This window comes from Hypanus sabinus, chromosome 4 (genome assembly GCF_030144855.1).
Source record: "Hypanus sabinus isolate sHypSab1 chromosome 4, sHypSab1.hap1, whole genome shotgun sequence".
Classification (NCBI taxonomy): Eukaryota; Metazoa; Chordata; class Chondrichthyes; order Myliobatiformes; family Dasyatidae; genus Hypanus; species Hypanus sabinus.
This window is the reverse complement of record NC_082709.1, coordinates 186,542,660-186,566,877: the sequence shown is the minus strand read 5'-3', so window position 1 is coordinate 186,566,877 and position 24,218 is coordinate 186,542,660. Positions and strand designations below refer to the sequence as shown.

The 24,218-nt window shown below is 43.9% G+C and overlaps 1 protein-coding gene across 5 annotated transcripts in view; it reads left to right on the top strand.

Annotated features, from left to right (window-relative positions):
• Positions 1-4,280: 4,280 nt before the first annotated feature.
• The window catches only part of robo2 (roundabout, axon guidance receptor, homolog 2 (Drosophila)), a 596,210-nt gene continuing 576,272 nt past the window's right edge, over positions 4,281-24,218 (top strand). For 4 of the 5 annotated variants that reach the window (XM_059969002.1, XM_059969005.1, XM_059969004.1 and 1 more), the window contains exon 1: positions 4,281-5,166. In XM_059969002.1, coding sequence (XP_059824985.1) covers positions 5,019-5,166 — 148 coding nt within the window. In that variant the 5' untranslated portion in view covers positions 4,281-5,018. The remainder of the gene's footprint in view (positions 5,167-24,218) is intronic. The other variant, XM_059969003.1, reaches the window with a different exon arrangement.

Here is a 24,218-nt window from a genome sequence, read left to right as displayed (position 1 = left end):
TAAGTCTTTTAAGTTTGAATCTTAATGCACATCAGAATTCACAAATGCTGTGGTTCCAAACAAATATTTAATCATTTGAACGTGCATCCTCAATACCTCTTTTTCCCCCAGCTTCCTGAAGTGGTTATGACTTCTCCAACAAGGAAGCTTACAAAGTTCACATGAAAGTAACATTATTCAAAAGGACTGCTTATTACAAGCCACAAAAACCAGCTGGCAGATTCATAAAGGATGAGGCATGGCATTTTGAAATGTATCCTATTCCTCAGCTTGCTGTTCATATCTCTGCTCAGAATAGTGAGAAATAAAGTGTGATAAAGCTCAATTCAAAATAAATTTCAAAGTAAATTTATTATCAAAGTACAATGTAGTACCTCAGAGTATCCTGAGATTCATTTTCTTGTAGCACTTACAGTAGAACAAACACAATAGAATCAATGAAAGACTACACAAAAAGACCAACAACCTATGTGCAAAAGACATCAAACTGTACAAATACAAAGAAAAACAAGTAAATAAGTAATACATGGTATTGAGAACAAGAGTTTTATTGTCTTTGAAAGTGTAAATTTTTAAGCAGGTGGGTTTTACAGAACTTCTTAGAGGTAAAATAGAAGTAATGAGGGTAACAAGGATTAGAAAGGGAATAAGACAATTAGACCAAAAAACGTGGAAGCAGATTTAGGCCATTCAGCCCATCTGATCTGCTTCACCATTCCATATGGCTGATTTATTATCCTTCTCAACTCCATTCTCCTGCCTTCTCTTAACCTTTGAGGCCCTGAGTAATCAAGAATCTATTAACCTCCACTTTAAACATACACAATGACTTGGCCTCCACAATTGTCTGTGGCAGTGAATTCCTCAGATTTACTACCCTCTGGCTAAAGAGATTCCTCTTCAATTCTATTCTAAAAGGGTTTTGTGAGGCTGTGTCTTCTGGTCCTAGACTCCCTGACTATGGGAAATATCCTCTCCACATCCACTCTATCTCAACCTTTCAGTCCACCGATCGAGAACAAAACCCTGGTGGATTCCCTGAAATAGGACAGGTCGTTGGGTTACTGGTGGGCACCCGAGCCCATAAAGTCAGACCATAAGAACACAAGAGTCTACAGTTATTATTTTGAGGTTCTCCTTTGGTCGGGGTTAACCATGGATATTGTGTTCATCTGTCTACGTATACGCAAACTAGTATGCAGGTCAGGGTAGTAATGTGGAGTACAAGCTGTCACCCATGCAGCACACTCCCTCACTTCACACAGCTGATGAATCCAAAGCAACAGCAGAGACCCATACTGTTTGGCACCAGTGGCACTGCAAGAGTTGCCAGTTAAATCTGGACCCCTGCTCCAGACTTTTCCTCAGAGTTTACTCCCGAAGCCTTCCCCTTGAGTGGGTATAGCCACAAGACAACAGAGCTATGAGATTAGATTCTCCTAGATGAGCTGCCAACCACAGCTGATGAGCCCCATCTGCCCAGAATTCTTTCTTTATTTTTATGCCGTATTTACAGTTTGTTGTCCTTTGCTCAATGGTTTTTTATCTGTCTTTGTTGTAATTTTTCATAGATTCTGTTGTGTTTCTTGGTATCTACTGTGAATGTCCACAAGAACATGAATCTCAGGGGAATATTCACAAGGAAAAGTAGCCAAGTATTTACCATTTACCAGCCTTCCATGCTTGGCAGTTCCAACTGGGTAGCTTCCAACCTCCATCTTGAAAGCAGGAACAGCAATTTCTCTAACTTTCAGTAGTTTCTCCCGTTTCTTTCTCTCCTTTTCCATTCCTCATTCTGGCCCCTTCTCTCCTCACCTACCCATCAACTCCCCCAGCTCCCCTTGTCCTTCCCTGGTGCATATTTGTATAATTGATGTTTCCCTTGTGAATGCTGCTTATCTGATGCCCTGTGTCTGTCATACTGCTACAAGCAAGTTTTTCACTGTATCCGTGGATGAAGATGAACTAACTCTGAATTTTTCTTCGCTCACCTTCAGTCTATGTCCTCTGTTTTTAGTCTCCCCTACCCTTCTAGTCATACTCAGGTTGGAGGAGCAATACCTCGTATTCCATCTGGGTAACTTCCAACCTCATGGTATGATCATCAATTTCTCCAGCTTCTGGCAATTTCATCCCCTTTCCCCATTCCTAACTCTGGTTCCCTTTCTTAACCCTTCTCTTCTCCTCACCTCACTCAGGAGCCTCTCCTCCTTCCCTTTTCCCATGGTCTACTCTCCTCTCTTTTACCAGTTTCACCTATCACCTACCAGCTTCACTCACCAACCTTCCCCCTCACCTGCCTCCTCCTCACCATCTGAGATTCTAACAATAACAGTGGTGTCATTGGCAAATGTAGAAATGGTATTTGAGTTGTACTTAGCCACACAGTTATGAATGTAAAGCGGGGGTTCCCAGCCCGGGAGTCACATATTGGACCATGGCATAAAGAGGTTTGGGAACCCCTGGTCTAAACAGAGTAGAGTAGACCAAAGTCAACGTCAAAAGTCAAAGTAAATTTGTTATCAAAGTACACATATGTCACCTTGAGATTCATGTTCTTGCAGGCATTTACAGGAAAATAAAGAAAAGCAAAAGAATTTGTGAAAATCTCAAGGTAAACAAAGACTGACAATCAATTTGCAATAGAAGGCAGATTATGCAAATTAAAATAAGTAAATAACTAATACTGAGAACATCTGTAGATTGAGGTGAATGAGGTTATCGAGGACTGTTCAGGTGCCTGACGGTTGGAGTTGTTCCTGAACCTGCTGGCGTGAGGTCCAAGGTACCTCCCGCCCAATGGTAGAGAAGAGCATGTCTTGGTCTTCAGTGATGGATGCTGCCTTCTCGGAGCAGTGTTCAGTGGTGGGAGACTCGGATAGGAGGCGTTTCTAACACAACAAATGTTAATTCTGGGATGTACTGGAAATGGGAGGGGTGCGGCGGGTTGGTGGGAGGGAGAACAGTAGATCTAGATTTAATCACATGTTCAGCTGAACAAAAAGGGGAACTATCTGCCTGGTGGAGCGTGGGAGTGAGGGAAAACGGGAAGAACTGTTAGAACTGAAAGCAAACAGATATATTTTTAAAAATCAGGAAGCAAATGCCAAGAGGATCCCAGACCCAAAACATTGCCTGGTCTCTCTCTTCCCACGTGCATTGGTTGACTGGCTGGGTTCTTTCCGCTTTGTGGTGTCTTTGTTCTGACCGAACCAAAAGTGAATTCGCTTCTGTGTCATCAACTTTAAGGCGAGACTCCGTGGCATCAGTAGTTTCATGTTTTTAAGACAGAAGTATGTTTGATAAAGCGTGCAGTATCTTCCCCGACGTGTTTGAATTGGGGGTAATAGTAAAATGTTGGCTTGGGGAGACTCTGTATACCGTGCGACCAACAGGAGGCGCAAGAGACTGCTGTTTCTTGTACGCAAATAAATTTTGTGCACACTGAGCTTTCGGTTCCCCCCGTGAAATTTTTTGCCCATGATAGGCAGGAAGGGATAGTCGGTCAGACAGACCATCAGATAGTTTGCGGAGAATGGTTCTGATAGCTGTTCACGTTAAGTGGCGAGAGAGAGAGGTATCCTGTTACGAAATTCTGAGAGAGACCCATGGCTATCTCTCGGAGAGGCTCTTTGTGTTGCAACCTGATGTGCTCGTACTATCCAAATTCCTCGGCGTGGTGACCAGTTGGTGATAATAGTTTACAATCGCGAATGATGGTTTTAAAAAAAAAACAGCCCAAACTAGTGGAGAATGAACAGAAGGAAAGATTGCGACTGTCAACTCGGTCCGAAGCCAGGAATTCCATCTGAATAATGTTAGATAGAACCAATAAATATTCAGGATTTTAACGGAGGGCTTCCGTAATTTTTTAAAACTCACCAGGTGGTAGAGAGAAGTGCTAATTTATATTTTAAAATCCCCAACCCTGACTTCTTTGCATCTGAATGACAGATTAATTCTAGAAATATTGTCCAAAAAGTACCGGAATGCTTCTGCACACCCAAAACAGCGCGCACCGAGCCCGAACTTAGACAGTGCCTCGATAACTGAAGGAATTGGAGAGCCGAATCTACCAATTTGAGCTTCAGACAATTGATGGAAAAAAAAACACGTTTCCCCCTTTCCTTGTCGAACTTCACATGAACATTAAAAGCATTCGCGCGGCACCCAAGCCAAATCCCGTGCCTCCGCTTCTCTGTTTCACGCCTGAATGGTTGAATCCAGACCATCCTTTCCACAGGCTCTCTCCACCCCTTTTTCCCAAGTTGTGTGTATTTTTTCCTCTCTCTCTCTCTGTGCCGGTGGTATTCTCGGGCTGTTCTCTTGCCGCTTCAGAGCGCGCCAGTGTGTGTGTGTGTATGTGTGTCTGAGGCTGAAGATACGGTACACATACACATACACACACACTCACACAACTGCTGAAGATGTAAAAGACCTACCCCGTGCCAAGTAGAACTCTACGCCTGCCCGCAGAGAAGGGATGCAGCCGGATTATAACGAAACTCTGAAACGGAAGGCTGAAGATAAAATACCATTGCTTGTTACCAGTTGAACTACAATGTAAGTCGGTCATCAGAAACCCGACGGTGGAGAAGACACGACAGTATCCAAGGCTGTGTATGAGTGTGTGGGTGAGAGAGAGAGGAGAGAGAGAGTGTGTGTGTGTGTGTGTGCGTGTGTGTGTGTGTGTTTGTGCATGTGTGTGTGTGTGAGAGAGGGAGAGGTTTTAAAGATTGTGGATTTTGGACAACATCAGGATCAAATCCAAGGATTCTCCGCCGACCTCCGCATTCTGACGAGAAAAGTTGAGATCTCGATATCGGATTCAATCGCTTCCTCCGTCTGACGGATTCCTTCAGCCGCGGTACACCCAGTCCAAGCTCCGCCGACCAAGAGGGCTCGGATCTGTCCGCTGTCGCCGGGAGGGGAACTGTTCCCAACTTGGCCGTTCCCGTTTGCCCGCACTTCATTCAAGGCCCTCGCTCAACAAATTACCCTCCTGTGCATCGGGGTGGATGTCTGTGGAACACAAGCCCCCTCTCTACCTCCCGTTCACCCGCTGGAAGTTGCCTGGCAGTCTTGGCGCGCCCCCGCCCAGCGGCGATGCCAGGATGGGATTGTTGGTCTTCCTCGTTCTCTGTGGATTGTTCTCCCAAGTTTTTGGTAAGTCCCCGACAAGACAAGAATTGGCAGAGATTGCGGGCTGAGCTTTGGGTCTGAGGTGGGTGGGGTGAAATACACAACCCTTGTTTTAAGAATTAAGAACAAGATTCATCTACAGAAAAGCTCGTTATCTGAGATTGTATTTCCCCGTGATGCAGATAGTTCTCCGGGTTAAGAGAAAATGCTTAACTTCAAAGACCGTTTCAGATTGAAACTCCCCTCCTTACCTCCCTGCGACAGGGAGGGGGGAGCAAGGCTTTCATTGTAAGTGCAAAGAACGGAACGGGGAAGTAGGCGAGGGTAATCACTTGTGTGGGGGGCAGGGGGGTTCTTTTTGGCAACTGGAGACTTTTTGAGGTTGGAGAAAATTCTTTCCACATCCCGCAGCAGGCAAGAGTCGAAAAGAATGCATTTTGGGGTTGGCTGGGTAATATTTGATATTCGAAACCCCCAAACGGCTCCATCGTTATTGGGGAGAGCTTGAAATGTGGACTGATAAACTGGATTCCCTTGAGATCCGGGCTGGTGTATTTGCTGAGTGTATGTATTCCAATGCACAATCCCTTGTCACAAAGGACTATACAGTGCGCTGGCTCTCCTTGTCGGTGGGTACCAGTCAAAAATGTGTTCTGGGCGGTGCGTTTGATGAAAAGGATGGGTCGGGTGTATGCTGAGTTTGTGCGTGTAAGGGTGTGTGTGTCTGTGAAAAAGAGAACGTGAGTGTGAGAAAGTGAAAGACCGTCTGTGTGTGTAAGTGTGTAAACCCGAGTGTCTTGAGTATGAGAGAATGAATGTGCTTCTTTCTCTGAGGGTATCTGTATGTGCACAAACGTGTGCGTGTGTTAGTGTGTTGTGTGTGCGTGTGAGAGAAACGCCTGTTGTATCACTAAAAGTGCGTGTATAAGGATGGGAGAAAGAATGCGTGTCTATGGATGTGTGTCAATGAGTGTAACTGTATATGTACAACGTGCGCGTGTGTGTGTGCAGGGGATGTGCCAATGTCCCTGAGATGGTCCTGATATTTACTCGCATCCACAGACCCTGAGACCACTGCCAACCCCGCCCACACCCGGGGCCATTCGTAGGACATTCACAATGCTGGTTCCGGGACAGTGAACAATCCAGCGGCAGCTTTAGTTATGCATGCTTGTTAATTCTCTGTAAACTGGTCCCTAATTTCCATAATTTCGATCTCCAGCCTTTACCGAACCCCTCATCTTCATCCAGCCACCTTCCCAATTCATCCAGTTTCCAAACCCACCCCTACCTTCACCTCCCCCTTGCCCCTCTCCATCCCTTTCCAAACCCTACTCCCCTTCTCTCCTCCCTCTCCTCCCTCCCCTCCCCCTCCCCTCTCCCTCCCCCTCCCCTCTCCCTCCCCTCCCCTCCCCCTCCCCTCCCCCTCCCTTCTCTCCTCCCCTCCCCCTCCCTTCTCTCCTCCCCTCCCTCCCTTACTTCTCTTCTCCCTCTGCCCCTCCCATCACTTCTGCCCATTTCCCCTTCCAACCTCCCTCCAACTCCTCCAAACCCCTGCCCACTTCTCCTTCCCTCTGACTGTCCCAGCTCTGATTTCCCTTCTCCCTGCACTCCCCCCTCCCTCACTTTGCCTTTGTCTCTCCAGCTCTGGTTCCCCTTCTCTCTACACTCTTCCCCGCCCCACTCTCCCTTCCTTTGTCTCTCCACCTCCTCCCTCTGCCTGTTCTTTCTACCTCTCATTTCCCCTTCTGCTCACACTCTTCCCCTTCTCCCTCTCTCATTCTCCTCTTCCTCTCCACTCCCCCACCCTCCCAGTGTATTTCTCTCTCCCTCTTTCAGCCCAATAACCCAGTGAGTAATCATGTGCTTTCATCCAGAGCTTCACCCAATTATTTCTATTTAACAATTTACTGCATTAAACTGATGCTACATTGAAGATGCAAAGAATTGCAAAATGTCTTTCGATAAGAATCCATTTATTGTGAGTCATTACCAAAATAAAGTCAGCTTCAGTCAGTCAGAATAACCCATTCCAAGTGCAATTGTCTTTCACCTTAATAGCACCAACCTAACTTACAGTAACAACCTTATTCATATTTTAATCAAAATAATTGGATAAATCATTTTAACCCTTTTCTGTGTACTCTTTCCAAAAAAAGGGATAAAATGATCAGTCTGCATCTATCAGTGACATCGTAAGAGGGCAGAATTTCCCAGATCTTCTCATTCACAACACACTATGTTAGATTTAATTCAGAATCAGGCTTAATATCACCAGCTCATGTCATGAAATATGCTGTTTTTGCAGCAGCTGTACATTGCAATGCACAATAAAAATTCTATAAATTATAAATACAAATATATACAATTAAGTGAGTAGTGCACAAAGAGAGCAAAAAAGTAGTGAGGTTGCATTCATAGATTCAATGCCCATTCAGAAATCTGATTCTAAATTGCTGAGTGTGTGTCTTCAGCCTCCTGGCCCTCTTCCTTGATGGTGGCAGTGAAAAGAGGGCACGAAGGGGGTCCTACATGTTGGATGCCATCTTTTTGAGGCATCGTCTTTTGAAGATGTCCTGAATGCTGGAGAGGCTAGTGCCCATGATGGTGCTGGCAGAGTTTGCAACCCTCGGCAGCTTGTCCCAATCCTGTGCATTGGAGCCTCCATACCAGATGGTGATGCAATTCTCTCTGCAGAATTACATCTGTAGAAATTTGCAAGTGTCATGTCCTGTCTTGGCTCCTGGGGAGGGTGGGGGTGAACTGGTAGAACTGTAGCTGCAGAATTGGCAAAGGGAAAAGAGAGGTGGGAATGGACAATGGGAGAGAGGTAAGAGTGTGCCGTGGGGAAGGTGGGAAAGGGAGAGAGAGGCTGACTGACCGACCAGAGACGGGAAGAAAGGGAACATCAAACAGAACAGCACTGGGCAGCCACTTGGCTCACAATGCTGTTCAGTTCAAAATTTAATCACATGTTTAATCTGAGTACTCATGCACTCAGTGGTCACTTTATAAGGTACAGGAGTGGTACCCAGTGTGGTCTTCTGCCGTTGTAGCCCATCCACTTCAATGTTCAATGTGCTGTGCATTCAGAGATGTTTCTCTGCACACCTCTGTTGTAACGTGTGGTTGTCGCCTTCCTGTCAGCTTGAACCAGTCTGGCCACTCACCTCTCACCGTTCATTAACAGGGGATTTTCACCCACTGAACTGCCGCTTGGTGGATGCTTTTTTGTTTCTCGCACCATTCTCTGTAAACTTTAGATTCTGTCACGTGTGAAAATCCCAGGAGATCAGCAGTTTCTGAGATACTCAAACCACCCTGTCTGGCACCAGCAATTGTTCCACAGTCAAAGTCACCTAAGTCCCATTCTGATGTTTAGTCTGAACAACAACTGAACCTCTTGACTGTGCCTGGATGCTTTAATGCATTTAGTTGCTGATTAGATATTTGCATTAACGAGCTAAGTGGCCACTGAGTGTGTCTCGCCATGTACTACCTGGAGATTTGTTTTCCTGCAGGTATTTACAGGAATACAGTTCTAAAAAATACACTAGAATTTATGAAAAGCTATAGTTAACAAGGACTGACAACCAACATACAAAAGGGGACAATGAACAAACCAATAAATAGTACAGAGTTGTGCAGATCTTGATGCCAATATATATTAAATGTCCTCCTCCTGAGTATCATCCCGTATCCCTCCGTTCCCTTCATATTCACGTGTTTGTCCAAAAGCCTCTTAGACCCCACCAGACTGCCTGATTCTACTAGCACCCCTGGTCACACAATCCAGGCACCCACCACTCTCTGTGTGATGAAAGGAAAAAAGAGCTTGCCCCTCAGGTTACCTTTAAACTTCACCCTCTCGAGAGAAGAGGTCAGAATGAGGAGGTGGGGGGAGGGGAAGGAGGACAAGCTAGATGGTGACAGGTAAAGCCAGGTGGATGGGGGAGGGGAGATGAAGTAAGAAATTGGGGGCTGATAGGTAGAAAAGGTAAAGGGCTAGAGAAGAAGGAATTTGAAGGGAGAGGAATGTGGAGCATGTTTGGCATTTCTAACTTCGGGTAAATATTCTGAATGTCTACCCTATCTATGCCCCTGATAATTTCTAAATCCTGTCACCCCTCAGCGTTTGGGGGTCTAGAGTAAGCAACCAAAGTTTGTCCAACCATTAGTCCAATTCACACCGGGTGGTGGGTGCGTGGAGTGCACTGCCAATGGTGGTGGTGGAAGCAGATACAATAGGGTCTATTAAGAGCCTCTTCGATAGATACATGGAGCTTAGAAAAATAGAGGGCTGTGCGGTAGGGAAATTCTGGGGGGTTTCTAGAGTAGATTTCACAACACTGTGGGCCGAAGGGCCTGTAATGTGCTGTAAATTTCTATGTTCTATGTTAGCTCAGTCAGATATTCATTGCAAAAGCCACCACCTCCTAACTGCACTGTAACCAGCTGGGATAAGAGAAACACCTCTTTGACAGAGATTTGAAAAATCTTTAGCAGGTTTAATTTCCTCTCTGTGCACCTGTTAACACACGGGCGGAAATTCCTACCCACACTTGTTAGCTCAGGATTTAGAAGAGTGAGATAATTATTTCAGCATCTGGCCTTGGAGTGAACTTGAAGTGTGAGGACTGCGGGCCATACTGTAAAGATTCTGGTGACAGGAATAACACCAGAATCTTAACACGAGAAAATCTGAAAATGCTGGAGGATCTCAGCAGGCTGGGCAGCATCTATGGAAAAATCTATGGTCAGCATTTCAGGCTGAGATCCTCATTGGGAGTCCTGATGAAGGGCCTTGGCCTGAAACATCAAATGTTTACTCTTTTCCAGAGATGCTGTCTGGCCTGCTGAGTTCCTCCAGCATTTTGTGTGTCTTGCACCAGAGTCCTTGTAGGCTTCTATTGTTTTAGCATTCTGAAAGCTACACCCTTTATTATGGATTCAATGTAAATTTGTTATCAAAGTATGTATATCTCACCGTGTACTACCTTGAGATTCATTTTCTTGCAGGAAAACAAAGAAATACAACAGAATTTATGAAAACTACATATAAACAATGTCTGTCAACCAATGTGCAAAAAGAGGACAAATAGTCCAAATAGAAAAAGAGACTGAGAACGTGAGTTATAGAGTCCTCAAAAGTGAGACTATAGGCTGGGAAGTCAGTGCAGTGCTGCGGTGAGTGAAGTTATCCACACTGTTTCAGGGTTCTGAAGGTTGTAGCATAATAGTTGTTCCTGAACCCGGAGGTGTGGGACCTAAGGCTCCTGTAACTCCTGCCTGACGGTAGAGGCGAGAAGAGAGCATGGCCCGGATTGTGGAAGTCCTTGACAATGGATGTTGCTTTTTTGTGGCAGTGCTCAATGCTGGGGAGGGCTTTGCGTGTGATTGACTGAGCTGTATTACCACTTTCTGTAAATCTTTGCTTTCCTAAGCATTGATGTTTCCGTATCAAGAAAAATTTAACAAACCCAAAAGTTGAGCTGTGTTGCAACCAGTCAGTATACTCTCAATTTGTATCTATAGAAGTTTGTCAAAGTTTTAGATGACATGTTGAATTCACCCAAGCTTCTAAGGAAGTAGAAATGCTGTTGTGCTTTCTTTGATATGGCACTTACGTCCTGGTCCCAGGAAAAATCATCTAATATGGCAAAGCCAAGGAATTTAAAGAAACTGATCCTCTCTGCTGTTGATCTCCTAATGAGGACTGGCTCATGGACTCCCAATTTCCTGCACCTGAGGTTAATAATCAGCTCTTTTGTTTTGCTGATACTGAGTTGTGGTTGAGGTTTGATCCCAAATCAGTACAGTGGCTCTTCATCACTCAATCCATTTTCATCTCTGCACTCCCTCCTTTTTTGCTCTTTATTTCCTTTCCATCAAATGTTGAGGAAGAATCAATGGTTCTGACATCCCCCCTATACTTCCCTCCATTCACCTTAAAATTATGCCTCAGAATGGAGGGACATTGAATTAGAACAGAGATGAAGAGGTATTTCTATACTCGGAGAGTGGGTAATCGGTGGAATACATTGCCACCGACAGCTGTGCAGACCAAGTCATTAGGTACATTTAAGGCAGAGGTTGATAGATTCTTGATCAGTCAGGGGATGATCAAGATCATGAAGGGATATGGAGAGAAGGCAGGAGTTTGGGGCTGAGACTGAAAATGGATCAGCCATGATGAAATGATGGAGCAGACTTGATGGTCCAAATGGCCTAATTTTGCTCCGATATCTATGGTCTCAAGGTAGATTTTCTACAGTGAGTGGTGGGTGTGTGGAATGTGCTGCCAGGAGTGGTGATAGTGGCAGATACAATAGGGGTTTTTAAGAACTCTTCGTTAGGCACATGGATGATAGAAAAATGATGGGTTATTGGGGAGGGAAGGGTTAGATGGATCTTGGAGTAGGTTAAAAGGTCGGCACAACATTCTGGGTTAAAGGGCATGTACTGTGGTGTTATGTTCTATGTTGAGTAGTCTTGAGAGGAAATTTTTCCCCCAGAAGGAATTACTAAAGTCAAAGGAGTATGGGTTTAAGATCAAGGGCAAGTATTTAAAAGGGACATCAGGAGTGGGAACTTCACACAAAGTGTGGTGTGTATTTGGAATAAGCTGTCAGAAGTAGTGTTTGAGACAGACCTTTTAGCAATTTTTAAAAGCCATCATGATTAGTACATGGATAGGAGAAGCTTAGACCATAAGACCAAAAGATATAGGAGCAGAATTAGGCCATTTAGTCCATTGAGTCTGCTCCACCATTTCATCATTGCTGATTCAATTTTCCTCTCAGTCCCAATCTCCTGCCTTCTCCCCATATCCCTTCATTGCCTAACCAATCAAAAATCTATCAACCTCTGTGATAAAGATTTGGCCTCCACAATTGCCTGTGGCAAAGAATTCCATTGATTCTCCACTCTGAGAGCTATGGTCAAACACGGGAAGATGGGACAAGCTCACTGGAGAACACAAATGGAATCGATGAGATGGGCTGAAGGGCCTGTAGGCCTACTGAATGACTCTGACTCTGTGACTAGTTATAATCATTGCCCATGTGTGGGTTTGGGTGGTGCCCTGACTGGCCCCTTACCTGCTTGGCTTCCTTCTGCCAAGCCATGGAGTCATACGGTACCTCTGCACAGAAACAGGCCTATCAGCCCATCTTTGCTCTTCCCGGCTTTCTGCCTGGCCTCATCTAACTCCACAGGGACTATTTCCAATTCAGATTAATTTACTGATTTATCAAAACTTATAGTGAAATGTGTTGTTTGCGTTAACAACCAACACAACCTACGTACCCCTCTATTCATGTATATACCATACTATTCCAAAATGTCACAGGTCAGCCTGTTTCTATCACTTCCACTGGCAACTCATTCCATGCTCGCACCACCCTCGGGTATTAAAGAGGTTCCCCTTAAGTGATTCACATTTCACCCTAAATCTAGGACTTCTTGTTCTGGACTGTCCATACATTCACCCCACTCGTACTCCATGTAATCTTGTACACCTGGTGGCAGTTTACGGTGTACTGTGGCTGCCTGGCTTCTGAGAGCACTGTGATGATTGGAAAAGACTTCAAGAGATTTTTCTGGTGAAGAGTGTGGCAGAAATGCTGGCCGTTGTAGTTGTGCTTTGGAAATAGAGGGAGAACACCGAGGCTTCCTTTCATTGGGAAACAGTGAGAAAAGACACAGTGCAGCCTCCATCGACCATGGATGTTGTGTCCGGGCTGTCACATGCAAGCCAGGGCAGTAGGATATGGAGAGCAAGTTGCCTATGCAGTAGGCTCCCCCCTTCATGCAGCTGATGAATCTAAAGGAACGGCAGAGACCAGTACAGTTTGGCACCAGCAGTGTCACAGGAGTTGCCAGTCAGTGTCAAACTCAACATAGGTCCAGCTTAGGGACCCCAGCTCTGGACTTTACCCTCGGGGTTTACTCAGAAAGTCTTCCCCATGAGTGGGTATAGCTGCGGGGGAACAGAGGTTTGAGATCAGAGTAAAGAACCAAAAAGACATGACAGGATATTATTATGGGATTGTGCACCTTACTCCTTTAATATTTTGATCTTTTTCCTACCTTGTCTGCAGGCTGCAGCCACTGAGCTACTTGCTGTACCTCCTAAACTTGTGATCACTGATGAGAATGATTTGGGGAATAAAAGGTTAATGTTTAAAGAGCATTTGATGGCACAGGGCCTATGCTCATTGAAGTTAAGAAGAATGAGGGAGGATCTCATTGTAGCTTATCGAATGTTGAAAGGCTTCTATAGAGTGGATGTGGAGAGGATGATTCCTGTGGTGGAGGAGTCAAAGAGCAGAGGGCACATCCTCAGAGTAGAGGGACATCCATTTAGAACTGAGATGAGGAGGATGTTTTCTCAGTCAGAGGGTGGTGAAGCTGTGGAATTTATTGCCACAGACAGCTCTGGAGAGCAAGTCATTGCATATATCTAAAGCAGAGGTTGATAGGGTCATAATTATTAAGGGTGTCAAAGGTTATCAGAAGAAGGGAGAAGAATGAGGCTGAGAATGGTAATAAATCAGCCATGATGGAATGGTGGAGGAGACTTAATGGGCTGAATGGCCTAGTTCTAGTCCTATGGTCTTGTGATTTAAAGGATTTTTGGATGTAGTGGAGGCTACCCGGAGTGAACGTAATTAACCAACTCAGGGAAACTGTCAGCTGAGATCTGAGTGGGATCTCTCATACAGAATGTAATTAATACACTGGATTGTTTGTAGATGTATGAAGCAGATGCAATTAACTAGTCAGCCAAAAGAAGCAACATAATTTATTCCATCTTTTATAGATCATTCTTGCTTGATTGCTCCTGTGTCACATTTGTTCAAAGTTATAATGCAGGATATGTGGGGAAAGCAAAACATTTCCTGTTTGTTCTCTCACCTCTGCTTACCCCCAGTGCCAGTCTCCTTTCTCACCAACCCAACCAGCAATCCCTTTTTACAGTAGGTTGAACAAACCTTTGTTTTGTCAGTCTAGGCATCTATTAGCACAACATCTGGACCAGGGTCCGTTCAGCGTGGAACAGCTGTTCATCTTGATCCCCTCCCAGCCCCATCACTTCAGCTGCTCTCTGACGGCTGTGGATTGGTGAGTGGCATGGGTAGCTGAGGCTGTTGCTGGACTGAAGGATTGCTGTAATGTTAGATAGAGTCAAAGAGCATTTCAGCACAGAAACAAGCTCTTTGGCCCAGTCAGTACATGCCAAAGTATTTTTCTGTCTAGTTCTATCAACCTGCACCTGGACCTCTATTGATGTACCTATCCAAATTTCTCTTAAATATTGGCATAGAATATGTATCACCACAGACATGAGATTCTGCACATGTTGAAAATCAAGATCAACACACTCAAAGTGCTGGAGGTCAGCAGATCCGGCAGCATCCATGGAGAGGAAGAATGAGCCAATGTTTTGGTCTGAGTCTTTTCATCAGGACTCTTCTGCTGCCTTTTCCACTGGCAACATTTTTCACACTTAGATCACCCTCTGACTGGAGAAATTCCCTCCTTGTGTTCCTGTTAAACATTTCACCTTTCACCCTTAATCCATGACCTGTAGTTGTAGTCTCATGCAACCTCAGTGGAAAAAACCTGCTTGCATTTACCTTATCTATACCCCTCATAATTTTGTATACATCTATCAACTCTCCCCTCATTTTCCTATGCTCCCGGGAATACAGTCCTAACCTGTTCTATTTTTCCCTATAACACTGGTCTTCAAGCCCCAGCAAAATCCTTGTAAATTTGTCCTGTACTCTTTCAATCTTTTGCTATCTTTCCTTTAGGCAGGTGATTGGAACTGCACAAATACTCCAAATTAGACCTCACCAACATTTTGTATATCTTCAAAATAACAACCCAATTCCTATACTCAGTGAGATGCACTACCATTCAAACTAGATATCCAGTCAAGAGCCTTTGTGACCACTCAAGGGGAGATCACCATGCTAATGTTTGAAAGGACTTGAGACTCAAACACATCCCTTGACTAATGGATGTGAATGAACATAGAGTAACTGACATTATGGTCTTATTGAATGGGTTATCAGATTAGATGGGCTGAATAAGCAGCTCCTGCTCCCATTTGGAATGTGGGAGGAAATTGGAGCACCAGGAGGAAACTCATATGGTCATAGTGAGGATGTACAAACTGCGGCACGAATCAAATCACTGGTGCTCTAGAGTTGTGTTAACCACAGCACTACTCTGTAAGAAGGACAAATGCAGGGGAACACCACCACCTTCGGGTTCCTTACTTACTCACTTACCATCCTAATCACTATTTTCAGGGGTCTAAGTCCCGGGACTCACTGTAGCAAGCTGGTGCAGCAATAGAAAGGTAGAGGCCAATTGATTTGTGCAGATTGAAATCCAGCAGGGTGTGATTGGATTGTTTGAAGCACTGTCATTTTCCTGAGCATGCAGAGCTTTCAAACCCGCTATCCAAAACAGCAGTTATTTGCACAAGAGATTACAGTACTGTATGCAGAGTGGAGCTGGGCATCAGATTGAGACCCTTCACATCAATAGCTTAATGATAAAGCAGAGCACAGCTGTAAGTGTGAGCACTGTTCATTCCTAACACTAAGCCACAGACGTAGTCGCTCAGCTCAGTTTTCCCCTACCAATAACACTCACCACTCTCTGAAGCTCAAATACCTTTTCTCTTGTTTTTAAATCTGTTTTTGCACTACTTACTTAATTTAATTTTTAAAATATATATTAGGTACTGGTGCTGCAAAAATAACTAATTCCACAACATATGCCAGTGATATTAAACCTGATTCTGATTATGATCCCTGTAAAATCCAAAAGAGCAATTGAATCCAATATTGATCCAAGTCAGGGTTTTGATCCTCTCCTTTGTATTCTTCTCTCCACTTTTTCCCCCTCCTATCTTTCCACCTTTCTGGCCTTCTTTCACTGTCAAAAGCATCCTATCTGAATGCATCATGGCAACCACTCTGTCTGAGACCACAACAAGGGTCGTTAAGAAAGCTTTTGGCACATTGGACTTCGTAAATCGAAGTATTGAGCACAGGATTTGGGATGTTACGTTGAAGTTGTCTAAAGCATTGGTGAGCCCTAATTTGGAGTATTGTGTGCAGTTTTGGTCACCTACCTACAAGAAAGATATCAACAAGATTGAAAGAGTTCAGAGAAAATGTACAAAGACATTGCCAGGACTTGACCAAAGTTATAGGGAAAGGTTGAATAGGTTAGGTCTTAATTCCTTAGAGTGTAGGAGAATGAGGGGAGATTTGTCTTATAGGTAATTTCTTGTTGACTATCAGTGACAAAAGTCACTGATTTTTGAACATAAACACACACAACTGATGCTATTTAAAAACTGTTCACTCTTAAGTATGGTGTAATGTCTAATGGCCGCACAAGCGCACGTGACTGATGCTAGTTAGAAACTAGCAACAGTCTTTTGTCTCAATTAAGCAGCATAGTATCCCAAATAAACAAAGGGAATCCCAGCTATTTTCTCAATTAGATTTTGTTCTTTAAGAGCTGTCCCAAAAAAGCGGCCGCCAGATTAACCGATGGCCTAATTAACCAAAATCCACTGTATTCCCAAATCAGAATCAGGTTTAATATAATTTAAATATGTCATGAAATTTGTTGGTTTGTCATAGCAATACATTATAATTCTTAAAAACAATAACTAATATGGATTAAAAAGTTCAATTTAAAATGTAGTTTTATTAGAAAGCAAAACCTGTGAGGTAGTGTTCGTGGTCTGTTCAGAAACCTGATGGTGGAGGGGAAGAAGCTGTTTCTAAAACATTGAGTGTGTCTTCAAGCTTCTGTACTTCATCCCTGATGGTGGCAATGAGAAGAGGGCATGTCCCAAGTGGTGGGTGTCCTTAATGATTCCTGAAATGTCTGTGGTTCCTTTTGCAACCAAGAATTGATTATTCAAATCTGGCATTATAACTGGAAGAAAATTATTCTTTATTATTCAACCGTTAGGTTGGAATCAATCACTGGTTATATCAGAGCTGAGACGCAATGTAGTACAGAAGTATTTGAACCTTTCATTCGGCGATGGTTTTAACAATGCCACCAGTTAAAGAATGGATCTGAACTCGATTGTGACAATTATTCTACTTAATTTGTGAGGCAGCAGTTAACAGTATACAATGCAAACCCACTCTTAGTAATGGTTCTTGCTCATCCAGTTGGACAGATATGCAAACAGCCATTCAGCCCATCAAACCTCTCACTGCACATTTAAAGTCATGTTTGTTATCATCTGTACATCTCCATGTATGAGAAATTTACTTTCCACAGCATCACAGGAACATAGAAACAAGGACACACCATTCACAAAAGAAACGTAAATTAAAAATAAATTCTACACATTTTTTTCAAGGAAGAACACAAATAGAACAAAGAAAAGTCCATTTTACTGCATAGTGATCAAAGAGGTCATAGTATCATTTGCAAGAATCGAGTGGTTGAAGGGAAGTAGCTGTTCATGAACTTGGTGGTGGGGTCTCCAGGGTTCTGTACTTCCTGCCTGATGGTAGCTGTGAGAAGGTGGCATTTATTTATTTACTGAGATAGGGTGTGCAATCCAGCCCTTCGATCTGTACCACCCATGTAACACTAGCTGAGTCATGGGACAATTTTACAATGACCAATAACCTGTCAACCAGTATGTCTTTGGACTGTGGTGGTGGGGTGGGGGGGGGGGGGTAACCGGAGAACCTGCAGAAAACTCATGCATTCCACAGGGAGGACATACCGATTCCTTACAGATGATGTCAGAAGGGAACGGCTTCGCCATTCCATTATGGCTGATTTATTATCCCTCTCAACCCCATTCTCCTGCCTCCTCTCCAGACCCTTTGATGCTCTGACTAATCTCTCAACCTCTCCTTTAAATATACAAAGTGACGTGGATTGCACAGCATCTGTGTCAATGAATTCCAGAGCTTTCCCTCACTCTGGGTAAGGAACTTCCTCATGTCTATTCCCTCTGTGTGGTCCGGTCCTAGACTCCCCCACTATAGGAAGCATCCTCTGCACATCCACTCTATCTGTGCCCTCTGGTCCTAGACTCCCCCACTACAGGAAACGTCCTCTCCACATCCACTCTATCTCGGCCTTTTAATATTTGACAGGTTTCAATGAGATCCTCCCTCATTCTTCTAAACTCCAGTGAGTACTGGCCCAGAGCCATCAAACTCTCCTCATTCATTAACCCTTTCATTCCCAGAATCTTTCTCAGCACCAGGGACTGGAGTTCAGTTCTGACCTTGGCTGCTGTCCATGTGGAGTCTGCACATTGCCCCGTGATTGTGTGGGTTTTCCATCAGACCACATGACGTGGGATCAGAATTAGGCCATTGTCTCCATGGAGTCTCCTCCATCATTTGATCATTGCTGATTTATCATCCATTTACCTACCTTCTCCCTGTATCCTTTTTATTTGAACAAAGTATCGTTCTCAGTCTTGGACATTTTAAACACTTATCAGCTTTCAAATGGATTATTCAGCAGAGATGGGGTTGTCCGGTAGAAAGAGTATAGGTAGGATTGTACAGAAGAGATGATCTTGTTCAGGAGATAGAATATTGTGTGGTAAAGATATGTCACTGACTGGAGAAAGGTCAAGAATTTGGGCTATATCCCTGCTGTTGCAGAGAGAGGAGAGACCAAAAGGGTAGCTTATAAATTAGGTAACTAACCTCCCAGTAAAGTGAATAATCATAATATTTAACGAGATAAGAGTCAAGACAATGTTAAATCCATTGATCAAGAAATGGTCTTTCATTGGGCATCACTGATTAGCGTGATGCTCTTACAGTTCAGGACATTGGAGTTCAGAGATCAATTCCAGCATCGTCTGTAAAGAGTTTGTACGTTGCACTCTGTGACCAAGTGGGTTTCTTCAGGGTGCTTCATTTTCCTCCCACATTCCAGAGACGTACCAGTTAGTGGATTAATTGGTCATTGTAAATAGTCCTGTGGTTAGGTTAGGTTAAATAGATGGGTTACTGGGGTTAGATCATTGGCCCTGGTCCATGCTGTATCTCTAAATAAATAAATAAAAATTAACCAACCTCAGCTGGGTTCAGATACGTTACTGCCATCCTCATTTGTCCCTCTGCCTCCTGAAATGGCAAGAGGAGGGGCGGCTAGACTCCGGCTGATGGGACCCAGACACAGCAGGCAGGATAATGATAGCCCTCAGGGTCTATTTGATGAGATCACTTTCTCATAGACCGGCATACTCTTCATATACCTCGGATCTCTAACTCTCTGATCTGTAATGCCTTCACAAGCTGTTCCCAGGGACAGACGGGGACACACCCATCAAAAGCTGCAGGAAGATCATCAAATTGGTGAAAGGCACCTTTGGTCTGCCTGAAACCCATTGGTCTCCCAGCATATCGAGATATTCATAGAGGAATGCCTCTTTACCTTTTCCATCTATCCCCTCCCAGTTTCTGACTTTACCCGCTCACTTTCACCTTCACCTTCACCTGGTCTCACCTATCACCTGCCAGCTTGTACTGCCCCCTCTCCATCCAACTTCTTCTGGCTTCTGTCCTCTTCCTTTCCAATCCTGATGAAGGGTCTTAGCCAGGAACGTCCACTATTTATTCCCCTCAAAAGATGCTGCCTGACCTGCTGAGTTCCTCCAGCTTTTGTGTGTGTTACTCTGGATTTCCAGCATCAGTAGAATTTCCTGTGTTTATGTATTTCTCTGTACCTGTTTTAAACTACAGTTAAAGTGTATTGCACTAGCTTTGAGGCGTTTTGTGATTTTTCAAGGATAGGGAAAATGCTACAGAAATGTAAACCTTTCTTGTTATTACATTCCATTTCTAAATTTGGTTTAATCAAAATTCTCCAAGCACTGCTGCAACAAGCAATGGCCAAATCTAATTGTTGTGGTATTTTGGAAACATTTGAAAGCTTCAGACTGTCCCCAGGGACTCACTGAGAGCCTTTAAGAATTCAGGAAGAGGTCGGGACTTTGTCACCCAATCGATACAAGCTCTCTCTGTTCTTTCATGGATAATGTCTTGTTGCTAAGTGAACAAGGTTCCCCACGCTCACTATGCAAACGCCTATGTAACAGAGATGGAGAAGTTCATGGCAAAACTCATGAGCTGGCAACGAATCATAACTACTTAGCAAAATACACCATTCTCGTATTTGCTTCACTCCCTTCTCTGACGTCCAACACCACACACTCCCCCATCCCATCCTCTCCAATTCCACACCAACTCTTCCCCTCCCCGGCTCCTGAATCCATTTTTTTTTGTGTCTCTTGATACCTTTCCAGGCATCTTATCAATCTGTCACTTGTAAAGTTTTTAGTCAGAAGCTCAAACAGTTGAGATACCACTCAGACAAAACAGGGACAGTCCGTTATTCATGGAACCAAATTGCCAGAAACATTGTGCTGACTGAATAACCCACTTTAAATCTGCAGTGATGAATGCTGTGTGTTTCTAAGAGGGTGAAGTTCAGTGGAAAGAAACATCACTCCTTCTGGAAAGAAACCAGTGTTGGGGTGGCTGATTTATGAAATAAGTTACTACCAAGATCAGAGAAAGATTCGGGTCCTGTCATTAGGGGTTTGGAGCATTGGCCTGTCTTGAGTATATTCTACTGTCAAATGTGTCAAGGTCATTTACTGTGTTGTTCCTCTACAGGAGGGAAAGTTGGCCAGACGTGAAGGGTTGGGAGAAGGAAGAAGGCTCCACTGTGCCACAGAAACAAACAATTTGATACCCCCTGTTCACTTCTTCAGTTCCTCACTCTGGCCTCTTACTTCTTCTCTTCACCTGCCTATCACTTCCCCCTGGAGCTCCTCCTCCTACCAGTTCAACCCTGGTCCACTCTCCTCTCCTATCAGATTCCTTTTTCTGCCACCTATCACCTCCCAGCTTCCCAATTGATTCCCCACTCCTGGCTTCAGCTATCACTTTCTAGCTGGTCCTCTTTTCCTTCCTGTCAATTTTTTTTTCTGCCATCTTCCTCTTCCTTTTCCGGTCCTGAAGAAGGGTCTCTGCCTGAAATGTTGACTGCTTATTCATTTCCATAGTTGCTGCCTGATCTGATGAGTTCCTCCAGCATTTTGTCTGTGTTGATTTGATTCTAGCCCCTTCTAATCTTTGAAGCAAAGACAATTCAGGTGTACAAGATGACAGGAGGCAGAGATAGAGAGGACAACCAGAGACCTTTCTCCAGGGCAGGAATAGCTAATATGAAAGGACATAATTTCAAGGTGTTTGGAAGAAAGTATAGGGGGGATGTCAGTTAGGTTTTTCACATAAGGAGTGGTGGTATGTGGAACAAGCTGCCAGGGTGGAGATAGAGCAGATACACTGTGTACCAACACCTCTGGGAGTATGTTCCACTATCATGCATGTGTCTAAAAGACTCTTGGATAGGCACATGGCTGACAGAAAAATAAAGGGCTAGGTGAGAGGGAAGGGATAGTTCAAAGTAAATTTATTATCAAAGTACACGTATGTCACCATATACAACCCTGAGATTCATGAGATTGATTTTAGATTAGGTTAAAGGGTCAGCATAACTTTGTGGGCTGAAGTGCCTGTAGTATGCTTTACTGATTTACATTTTATGTTCTAATGTGGCTTTAAGAGGTCCTACGTCAGTATTCGAGAAAAGCCAGCATTTATTGCCCCATCCCAAACTGCCCTTAAACAGGGTGGGATGGCTTGCTGGACCATTTGACAATAAACCACTGTGATGGGTCTGGAAGTCACATGTAGGCCAGTGGTAAGCATGGTCAGGCCTCTTCACACGATGGACAGTAGTGAAGATGATGAGTTTGACCAACAATGAGTTTTATATTTTAAATACCATAGTAAGACTGAATTTTAATTCTGCAAGTCCCATGGGGAGATTTGAACTCAGATCTCTGGATTAGAACATACAAGAGTACAATCCCTTCGGCCCACAAATGCCTGTGCTGAACATGATGACAAATTAAATTGGTCCTTCTACCTACGCGTGATTCACATTCAGATTGATCGATCACAGGTACATCGAAACATACAGTGAAATGAGTTCTTTGTTTTAACAACCAACACACCCAAGGATGAGCTGGGGGGAAACCTGCAAGAATTGCCACACACGCTGGCACCAACGTGCCAGTCAGACTATGCTTGGCAGAACAACAAAACACAACATGCCAAGCAATGAAATGACACCGTTGAAACAAATGCCGTACCTCCCTCCTAGCTACCCTCCCACATACATACACAGTCCTATAACCCCAGCACAGGCCTCCTGCCTCAGTGGACTCAAGGACTTGCAGACATTTGCCCTCAGCTTCCTCAGTGGAATCAGAGGGATTCAAAGATCGGGGAATCCCTGCATAAACCGTATTTCTCTATTTCCTGCATATTCATGTGGCTTTCTAACAACCGCTTAAACAGAACCAGCGTCATAGAGAACTACAGTACAGAATCAAGCCCTTTGGCTCATCTAATCCATGCTGAAACCATTTGAACTGCCTAATCCCATTGAGCTGTACAGGGATCACACCCTCAATACCCTTACCATCTATATATCTATTCAAACTACTCTTAAACATTGAAATTGAGCTCACACGCACCACTGGCAGCTCGTTCCACACTCTCACCACCCTCTGTGTGAAGAAGTTTCCTCTCATGTTCCCATTTAACATTTCACCTTTCACCCTTAACCCATGACTTCTGATTGTAATCCCAGCCAACCTCAGTGGAAAAAGCCTGCTTGCATTTACCCTATCCACACCCCTCATAATTTTGTATATCTTTATCAAACTCCTCTCAGTTTTCTATGTTCCAAGGAATAAAGTTCTAATCTCTTCAGTCTTTCCCTATAACTCAGGTCCTCCAGACTCAGCAACATCCTAGTAAATTTTCTCTGCACTTCTTCAACCTTATTTATATCTTTACTGTAGGTAGGTGACCAAAACTGCAGACGATACTCCAGATCAGGCCTCACAAATCTCTTATATAACTTCAACATACTGTTTTATCTATCTTCGCCATCAAATCTGGCAATGAGTTCTAGGCACCCACCACTCCCTCTGTAGAAAGAAAAAAAAAGCATGCCCTACACATCTCCTTTAAACTTTTCCTCTCTCATCTTAATATACCCTTGAGTACTCGACTTTTCTTCCCTGGGAAATTGATCCAGACTGTTCATCATATCTCTGCCAAGAAGGAGATAGAGGCAGTGGTAGATAAATGGGTTAATATGGAGACAATGGGCTGACTGGTTTTCTACAGGATTGTGAGACCAGTAGAAGCAAAGGGAGAGGGAGAAAGTTGACGGAACAATAGGAAGACAATGACAGAGACACAGATCAAGTTCAAGTTCAGGTTTAATTATCATTCAACCATACATGAATACCTCCAAATGAAACAGTGTTACTCCAGGGCCAAGGTGCAAAACACAGTACCAACAGTCATACACCACACAAGGCACATACTGGATAACAGAAAATTTACAGAAACACAAAAAAAAAATCAAAAAAAATGTAGACATGAGAAATTCTGCAGATACTGGGAATCTGAAGTATCACACACACTAAATGCTGGAGGAACTCTGTAGGTCAGGCAGCATCTATGGAGATGAATAAACAGGTGATGTTTCGGGCCAAAGCCCTTCAGCACTGGACTGGAAGGGGGAAGATGCCAGAATAAAAAGGTAAGGGGAAGATTGAAAGATACTTTATTGATCCCAAGAGAAATTAGTGTCACAGTAGATTGCAAGTGCACAGATATAAATATTAGAAGAGAAGTAGAAAGAATAAAAAATAAGTTACTACAAACAGCCTAACAAGACAGGGGGTGGTCATCACTTCCTCAGCTATAGGTTGACTCAATATAGAGCCTAATGGCCGCCTTAGGGTATGGCTGGAGAGGGAGGAATCTGATAGGAGAGGAGAGTGGACTGTAGGAAGGGAGAGAAAGGTACAGTAAATATACTGGAGTCTATTAGTGATACGTCCTCTAGACAGATGCTGCATGGGACATTGGCAAGAACAA